Here is a 10,158-nt window from a genome sequence, read left to right on the forward strand (position 1 = left end):
TATAAATAAATGACGTTTGCTATTTATTGAAAAGTACGTGAATTCATTTTACGGTTATTCAAATGGATATAATTATTTATTCAATAAGAGATCTGAACATAAAGAGCCACCTGCTCTTAATTAGAATTTCGATGAAATCATTGATTGACTCTTTGAGTGTTCATGGCGAACGTTCCGCCGGCAGATTAAATGACCGTTGCCCGCGATAGGCTATGCTTGCTTTGATAGCTAGCTAAGTATAATCGTATCTAACTTTTATCCCATACCGAACACGACGCATCATGCTATTGTTCGTACTGTATTTGCTTGGATATCTTCGAATGTACATGTTGAAATACTGCTTTAACCGTATTGAAAACGATGTTCAAACATCGTTTTGAAACTTGTGAGGTGAGCCGTAAAGTCGACTTTTTGTTTGAGTAAACATTTAATGTGGTTCTGTTTCAACAATCTTCAACAATCAATAAAAAAGAGGTTAAAGGTAAATTCAAATAGAAATAGATTAGACAAAGTGGACGAATGTTTAACAATGGATAAATGAAGCTCGAATCGCTAAGGAAAACAGAAATTCTTGCAAAGCATAGACCCCAAACTAACGTTCTTTTACCAACTCGATTGAAGCTGTAGTCGTGGTTCTTTACATTGAAGACGCCAGCTGGTTATCGCTATGGGACAACGGATCATTGCTGACTTTCTGTTCGGTTCCTTCTCGCGTCGTCGCTTTTCGAACAGAATGACACCAACCAACAAGCAAAAACGAGAAACGTTTTTGTCCGAACCCATTAAGCAAACTCTTCTTCAACCACAGTTTAATTTAGCGTCCCATCCTACCGTCGCGCCACTAAGGGTGACCAGAGGGCCAGAAAAAACTACGACATCCGAAACTAAGATCAGTGTGTCTCATTGGCGAAAGTTGACCACTTGCATTTGGAATTTCGTCCATAAATTCAGAGATTAGTGAAATAAAGAATGGCCTGTCCTCAGATACCTAATTTTGTGATGAAGGCGACGATAGTTTTCGCATCACTACAGCTGTTGTGCACATTGTGCGGTGTTACCCCTTCAGTCTCTGGGGGATATGCGCGAGGAAGCATTCAGCTCAATATGAATACATTTTACAAAGTAAGTTGAAATCAACTGGGTGGAATCGGCTGGTTCAACGAACTTATGTGTCAATTGTAATTACAGCATTTGGTATGAATAAGGTGATAAGCTTCCGCTCAAGTCGTAGCAAGTTTAAAAGGAAACTACAATAGTAAAAAAATTATGAACAAAGACACGGAAACCCATATTTATTAGCAGTTTAATAATAGTACTAAAGTATTTTTTCTATTACAGTTTTAATATTCTCGTATATTACTTATAGACGTTCTTCACCCTATATGGCATTATCCTTTCGTTCCATTATCTACCTTAAGTTCTCATTTCGTGTTACGTTTAACAAATCTAGCCCCAACGAATTTTCCTACTGCACTAAGAGCTACATCTACTCTGTGCCCCAGATCCAAAGTCATCCCAAAATGGAAAGAATAAGTTAGCCTAATTTGGAAAATAATACTAGCGAAAATATCATACAGCTTGCCTTTGTGTTCATTTCCTCTTTTGTGAGATGTAGGAGATTCAAGCTCGTTCGACTAATATCCGCTAAACTTCGCAACTCCAACCTGATAAGAGAAATTTTTGAAGTCTCCAAGGGTTGGCTGTACACCGGAAATCGCATTAACAAGTTTCTCTATTGATGTCCAATTTGTTTGGAATTCCTTTAAAGATTTGTAAGATCGTCCTTAGGCATTACCCAATGCGCCTTTTACCGCAGAGTTTGTTATATCCTTCTTCGTTCAACAAAATTTTCCCCAAATCTTATAATACCTTATCAATATGCTGTACCGTTGTTCCACTTTCTTTCGAACTAATAATGCTTTTTGTATCTAGTTGTCTCAGGACGCATCCGCACCCCCCTCGAGTCTTCTGCAGTGCTTCACATCTCTAGATAGTGTGTGGCACATTATCTGTTGCCCCTGAGCCTTACAAAACAAAAATGTCAACCAAGTAATTGCTCACATCCAGATAGAAGTTGGGTATAATACCTCCTCGAAGGGCCTATCGTACCGCTTCTAAATTCCGGATCGGTGCTTTGGTCTGTTCAGCACGTATGTGTCGCTTGCGATCAGAGATACGGCTCGCCCAGTTTCTGCTCCGTTTGTTTATAATTTAATTACTTGCCATGGCAAAGTCCGATTCTCCGTCTAATACGCTCTGTGCTCCTTCATCTGCCGGAATGTATCATAAGATCAGTTTTGCAAGTTACATTTCCGTTGAAATCGTTCTGTAAGCTCTCGCCATCCGAATCGCAATAACTCTTTGGACCGGTCACAAGTGTTTCTAATTTCTTTCATCATCAGATCTCTATCTGTCCTTACGGGGCAGGCATAGAGTGTCGTAGATCCTGCTACTGCTGCTAGTTGTCGCCCGATGCGTCAGTAGAATCCTTACAAATTTGAGCCCTGACTGGAGGACTTCATGGCTGTCGCATAAACAATGTACATACATCGAGCTCGTAAGTCCTGTGTCTATAATTACTCCCAGATAGTTCGTCGGTTTGTGCGTGTGTGGATCCCTCCCACAGTGAGAATGAGTTCCCTTCTAAATTTTTTCCTGCCATTCGGGAAAAGCGTCTTACTTGACTGCGACGCTACTTTTCATTCAATGCTCGCCCTGGTTTTTTAGTCTCATTCGCTCTAATCTCCAAACGACCTTCATTGCGTGCGGTGACAATTAATGCTAGCTCGTCAGCATACGCCACAACCCCGACTTCTTCGGACAATCCCGGTAGCTGAAACACTCCGTCATAGGCTAGATTCCGCAGTGTCGGTTTAAGAAACCGGCCCTGAGGAACTTCAGCAGTAAGCCGATTGTGTTGCCCTTTCGCCTATGGAAAACCTATCCTCCAGATACGACGAGAGAATGCGGCGCAGGTAGGGTAAAATGGCTTTGCACTTTAATGCCTTCATAATGATACGTAAGAAGCTTTCCGTCTTCGGGTTTTTCAAAGCGTGCCCCCGTGCCTTGTCTAGGACTAAAAACCTCCTGCCTTTATCATTTGATTAAAAGTTTCAGATTCTGGTGTTTAATCCGAGGCTAGTCATTACCTTGATTTTTCTTTTTTCCAGTATTATCTTAAGTATAGATTTGTGTAGGATGTTTCTCTCTAACTTCCTGTACCGGGAAGAAGGATTCCACCGCTCCTCTTATGACATTGGACGGAAGTCTGAATGAATCTCTCTTAAACTCCTTGATGGCGATGCAGTACAAGAAGCTTCACGTATTGGATTCGACCAAATCCTTGAGTTCCTTCCATTGATGCCCTTTGCTGCACTTCATGAACGTTTTTATATTCATTGTAAATTTTCCTTATAATTACCCTAATTCTTTTTCATGCCTCTGTTCGTTAGTTCCTTGCGTCATCGTCCTTGCTCTTATAATAACCTAAGACATGATTCATTCGTTTTTCCGCCGCGTGTCTTTCTTGAATCAGTCTACTTAGACGTCTTTATAAGAATACCCCTTAGTTAGCTTTAATTAATATTTGTCTGTAACCTTTGTCTATGAATTTTGGCCATTTGAGACCGTTCTGTGGCGGTGGGTTTAATGCTAGGTGCGCGTTTACAGATATAGTTTTGCACCAATGGTCGTTTTATTGATTTCATTTTTTGTCACTTCCCAGTTTTTTGCATAGGCAAGGATCTTGTCTTGGATCATAGTAACGTCTATAAACGGCTTCTGTACCCGCAATTCGGGGATCGATCTTTCAGAATGTCGTGTGACTCCGTCGCTAACTGCTACTGACTGGATCGCATCCTGCGATGCAGTCTACAAGGGTGTGACCCCTTGCTATTGGCACTTTCCCGCGCCACCGCTTGGGCACTAAAGCCTCTTGTTACCTCTGTGTTGACTAGTACCAACAATTTAGTTATGATTGTGTATTACAGTATATGGCTACCGCGGAGAGCCAAATTAATTACGCGACAGATTCATTTGTAATATTTTTTTTTTTATTGATTTATATAAGACAAAGGCTTTTATAGCATGCTGATAAATCTGAGTGACGAACTATAACAAAACTTTAACAGGTGCACGATCACTTTCGAAGTCAAATAAGCTTATCTTAAATTGTGTTGCAGATTATTCCGCGGTTTCCAGTTGTTTTCGTGAAGGTGGATAAAGACTATCCCCATGGGGTAAACCAAACTCAGTTCGAAAAGCTAGTGGCTATGCTTAACCAGGATAAAGACACGATACTCGCCGAAGTTGGCGTTCAGGGTAGGTTAGAAATCGGATTTAAGATTTTAGAATGAACTCTAAAATAGGCTTGAGTTGTTTTTAAAAGTATGCCAGGAAGAAAACAAATAATAATTTCTATTAAATAATTCTATATAATAATTCTATAGAAGTTCGTTTGGTGTACAAGACACAATTGAAAGTAGTTTTTAAATCTTCAAATACATTTGAAGCGGCGCGGCTATCACTGACAAACTCGAGGCATAAGCGAAATTGTGTCAACAATAAATACCTAAATAGATTGTCATCAACACCATAAGCTTTACACTCAAGTAACATTACATGGAAAAAAAAAAAAGCTAGAAAAACTAGCTACAACTGCAATAGCAATAAACAATGTTGGATATTCTTGTTCGGGTCAATCATTTAGAATTCGGTGAAAAAGAGAACGCAGATTTGGCAGCAGAATTAGGGGTTCCTGACAAAAGCCAATGGCCAATCATTTTCGTATTCAAACGAAACCCGCATCGTTGGATAGCCAAATACAATGGTCGCTTCAACCTAAATTATCTTCGAAACTTCGTTAATCAGCATTCAGGTACTAACGGAACAGAACAGTAATACCTTATATACATATCGATTTTATTCCACAACTGTAATGTGAGTGTCATTTTAAAATGGCTGAATCATTTGACGTGATATACTCAGAATAAAGGCCATGTTCAGAATGTATGCCTTGTCTTTTTCGTGTTCCGTCCTGCGACGTAACAATAGAAGTCGACTGGTCATGTGCCGGATGTGTACTTGAGATGGATCGATTAGTACGGAGTCACCTTTTCGAGCATCATATATCTGCCAATGAAATGGTCCGGAGCGCACAGGACACCTTGGCCAAGACGGCCTCAAGGGATTTAGGAAAAAGGAATACAATGCAGTATTATGTCAAAATGATGAAGAAGATCAATGAAATCGGAGTGAGTCGACACCTATCCAATGGTTTAATATTTAGAATTTTCTTTTCTCTTTTAATTAGTGCTGGGTTAGGAAACATAAGCCTTTAGCAAATATATAATAAATAACGAGCCATTATTATTATTATCGTTCCGCCTTTGCTAGAGTGTAGCTAGCCTGTATTTGCTAAAGGTCCTTCGAATAAGGCGTTCGGAAAAGGACTCATATTGATTCACTTGTATAGCTTATGTTGAACAGCTGACATAAACAGTTAGTCAAAGTAAACGAAACGAAGGTATGAATTAAGTTAAAGGTCCGTGTGTTAAATAATGAAGATATGCATTTACTAAGCGAAATTTTGTCCTGCTATATAAAGGATAATGAACATTTGAACGTACGTAAAGTTACTGTAACAGGCTACTGGCTTCCGAGCGAATTGAATTACCCCTAGAGCACGCTGTGACTCTAATATCACTGTTTGCAATTTACAGCAACCCGCTGTGGCAATGGAAAGTGCCCGTCTCGTGCGACTTCTTCAGCAGAACTTATCGCCGGAGAAGGAAAAGCTTTTTAAAGTTCGAACAGACATATTGTATTTCTCTTTCAGTGGGAACCTCTGGAGGTATCAGGAGGAGGAGGAGGAGGAAACTGCGACTTCATCCGATTTAATGGCCAACCTGTCTACTAAAAATGACAATACTAGAGACGAACTTTAATGGCTAATGATGGAAATTCAATAAAACATTTTACAACATACAGAGATCGATTAAAATTCACTTAGCAACTCTTGACCTTCTTGCGCCAGCTCTGAAAAGCTTAATAGAATCCTCAGGCATTGATTTTTTTTTAACCTGATTTACCCATTGGACATTTAACGCATTGGTTTGTCTAATTCACGCGTATCTAATGTGGTACGTTCGGTCGCTCATCAGTTGAGTTTGTCTCACAACATGTAAAAAGCATCGAGCACCCGTCGCTGTATGTTTGACTGGGGTGTAAGGGGTCTGTTGTCGTTAAGAGGAACTCTATTGCTATTCTACAATAATCGGTGGCTATTCATTATTGTGGTTCGATGTTATTGGCGGAGCGAGTTGTTTTGTTGTCCATGGTGACTATTTTTGGAACTTGCAGTAGCTACTGAATCGTCTCGTTGACAAAATACCGAAGTTAACTAGCATTCAAGGCTCACTGCCTCTAGTTGACGGTTTTTGTGTCTCTTGAATCCCCGCTAAAAAAAAGAGAAAACCGTATACAACCCTATCAAATACGCGATGCAGAGACTACTGAATTGTTTCAGTCGAATGAAGTAATATTCAAGCCCGAAGCACATTTCGAAAATAACGTCATTGTTTCAACTTGTAGAAATTCGTTTTAGATAGCCATATGGATAGTGTCAAGTTCCACATAGACGACTGAGAAAGCGTAATTTGCGCTTGCTTCGCTTGATCTAAAATGCTTTTTTTTTTTGTGTTTTTCGTCCGATATTTTAACTGTTAGGCCTCACTTCAGACGGCTGGCTCCTGCCGGCACGGAACAGAATGAGACAGTACCCGGTTACGTTCCGATTTGAGCCTAGACCATTACATGTCCATAAGTTCAGCAAGCCCACTGCCCTATGACGAGCCGCTCTGCTTTGCAGATTTTCACAAGATTTTTCACATGCATAAACGAGCACGCCCGCCCCAGCAATCTGGACTGATAAAAATAAGCGCAGCGATTCTCGCTGTAACATTTTTAAAGTGTCTTTCTGTTACTTTTTTTTTTTTCTAGCAATATACTCTCCCCACAGTAATCGATTGTTCCGTAATTGCAACGTTACGCTAAGACTATTACTAGTCGCAAAAAAAATTGTACTTTGTACAACCTAAATGTAATTACGTGAAGTATCTTACGCCTGCTTTTTTTCAAATCTGAAGCGAACAGTGTGAAAACGAACTTGATTTTTTTTATTAATCTGTGAAGTATTTAGCACCTTCATAGCTACATTCTATAAACTCCTTAAAAAAAAACTAGGCGGCGCAACAAAGAGGTCGAAATTGAAGTGAAGATTAGAAATAAGGACACACATGATCGCATCAGCTTTTAGGACAAGAAAAACCATGCGTACCAATAAACTAATCGCTTACTACTATCATACCGCAGAAGCTATCTAGAAGACTAACGAAGAAAAATCCACGAATCATTTTTTTCAGTTAATTTTATATTTACCATCAGCTATAATATAAGTGTATATATCTTTACAATAAGTTTACAATAATCTTCCACAAACCATCAAGCCGAATACGATGATTCTGTCAGCACATTATTATATGTGTCTATATCAGCAGTTGTCGCGGTCGCTATTATCTTTATTGTATCAGTGTTCCCGTTACATCGTTGTAATTATGTGAAGCAGTGCGTGTTGATAGGTTCTCCATGTATCAAGGCAGATATGTTCCTCGTACATTTGACTGAGGGAAAGTCAGCCATATGAATTAACTCATCATACCATCATGCTAAGTCTGTGTAAGCAATGGACAAAGAAAGACCTTACTGATTAAGCAAACCAGTGAAAAACCACGCAAGCGATTGTGCGAACGATTTATGATTGAGGTGAGCTGCTAGCACACAACAATAGCCGAAAGTAATTAACACTACTAGCTTTCATAATTGACTATGTTACCGATATACTTGGCTATTTGGGCTCGCTCAACGTGACAAACCGTATCTCAATGGCTGAACACGCGTTTCGATTCCCCACCAAAAACAAGAGCGAAGTATGTAGCTGATTACGAAATCTAGCACATCTACTAGCATTCATTATGAAAATGATTATTTCGGTTAACTATAACCATCAGCGCTTCGATATCGGCGCGAACAAACGATCCAAACGTAAATCAGCACAAGGTGACGCTCGAATTATGTAGACTTGTTCCTTGACAGTCGCTTGTGCAACGTATTTTCTTGATTATTTTTCACTGGCGTTGGAGAATGATTTTGCTACAGAAGGTATCGAAATTGTTGGTGATGTTAGTTTTGACGTCGTAACATGCCGGGATATGACAGAGGTCGCTGTCCAGTTATCACATGGGACTTACTTTAGACCCCATTAAATTTGTCCCTAAAGATTCGTTTCCTTGTTGAATGGTGTCCTGTTTTTGATAATTTGCCTTTTATCCCCTATGGGCCTTCACTTCCTTTGTAGCTTTTCTTTTTGGCCGTCACGTTCGATTTTCAGTTCTTTGTCAGCCTACTTCGCAAGGACACACACCTTTTTTAGAGAGGGGACTTACCCTAATCGTATCTGCTTAGGCTCACCTGTTCGCATTTCTCTTCGTCTCCCACCCTCTATCTACAAATATACACGACCGCCCCAGGAGAGAGGTGGGGAAATTTTACAGCAGTATTCTCTACATTTGACGCTGTCGCACCTCATGCATTGTTTAAGCCGTTTCCATGAAACACTTTAGCCTTTCGAGCGGCTACGCTACTTCTCGTAACTTAATAATACAATGTGCGGCAAGGATACATTTATACGATATTATCTATCGAAAAGGGCACGATCCAATCTACACTATAGTAAATATTACTGCAACCTTAAGAACCCGATCCAGATAGTAAGTATAGCCTGTCGGAAGAAGTAATCCTATTTCCAATTGATTTTTTAAGTATGAAGAAGAAAGGAAAGAGAACATCAAGTGGACATAAGATTAATTTGACTCTGACTTGTTTGTCTTTGCCTGTCATTCTGTGTACATCGGCAGTGAGCTAGTTATGGTAGTGCCCACTAAACTCGGCTTGAATCTTTCCGCGAGAAGCAACTAAAATAGCTTAACATTTTCTCCCTTAAGCTTGTACTCCTTCGTCGTTTTTTCTTATTATTTACTATTAATATTATTACAGCTGTTTCGCATCGTTTTTTTACAATAGAGGTAGAGGCTATCCATGGCACCTCAGCTTAACACTTACTCTGCCGCCTTGCCTCTTATCAGTGTTCGTACCTTGTCTCTTTGATACTAAACTCTATAATATATGGTACAAGAACTTACAAATTTTACAGTAAACTTTTCTGCCTACCGTCTTAATCGTCTGGCAAAAAGTGATTTTAGCGTTGAGGTCACCTACCTCCGCGGACATAAACCGTTCGCCGACTCAAGCAGTGGCCAACTAAATGGGTAATGCCCGTGCAATGCTCTACGAATCAATTTCCTCGTTCGCTAGTGTGACGATATCCTTGTGATAAGATGGACTGTATGAAGGCGAACAATTTGATTCGGCCCCGTATTTATACTTCCTACTAATCCCATTGATGACTATTACAAAAACTAGTAACAGATCACTGATAAGCTTACTCCATCACTACTACTCAGACTCTCGTCGAGTGGCCAGCTTTTTCCCCATTCGAGCGCACGGCGTACTGCTTGAGAGCTAATGCGTTCTACGCAATGTCCGACGTTTTCAGTTATCCAACATTTTAGTGTCATTGTTCAGGAACTCGACCTGACTTTGTGTTGTAACGGTTGTTCATGCTGTGTTTGGTTATTGGTATTGTTTTTTTTTTATTACAGTTGTCCTACTTACTGGTCGTCCCGCTGATCGACACTAGGCTTGCTCATTTCAACTGGCACTATCTACACGCGTCTCGCAACCAGCGAACCTCTATACCACCGCGGCCGTTACTCACGTCATCGTCCCGATGTCGTACGACATATTTTAATCCTGTTTAGAGTGTCGTTATGCTTTTTGTTGCGTTCGTTTCGCCCTTGTTGTCCTTTGAGACACCTGCTGATGTCGGCTTTTATGTGTTAAACGAATCGTATCATTATAATATATGATTAGAATCATCTGTATTCGCTTTAGTCCGCACACAGAAGAGCAGCTTTAAAATAACTGCTGTTACTGCTAGTAGTCGTAATAATTAATTAAGATAATCATACAATTATATATATA

General features: G+C 39.9%; 1 protein-coding gene across 1 annotated transcript; it reads left to right on the forward strand.

The window, feature by feature from the left end:
• Positions 1–1,982: 1,982 nt before the first annotated feature.
• Positions 1,983–5,989, forward strand: wbl (endoplasmic reticulum protein 29-like protein wbl). The gene is made up of 4 exons (XM_022793380.2): positions 1,983–4,320; positions 4,709–4,876; positions 5,053–5,252; positions 5,721–5,989. Exons 1-4 carry the CDS (start codon positions 4,272–4,274, stop codon positions 5,943–5,945), a joined length of 642 nt encoding a protein of 213 aa, XP_022649115.2. The 5' UTR covers positions 1,983–4,271; the 3' UTR covers positions 5,946–5,989.
• Positions 5,990–10,158: the final 4,169 nt, after the last annotated feature.

The sequence above is a fragment of the Varroa destructor genome, unplaced genomic scaffold (genome assembly GCF_002443255.2).
Source record: "Varroa destructor unplaced genomic scaffold, Vdes_3.0 BEIS01000002.1, whole genome shotgun sequence".
NCBI lineage: Eukaryota > Metazoa > Arthropoda > Arachnida > Mesostigmata > Varroidae > Varroa > Varroa destructor.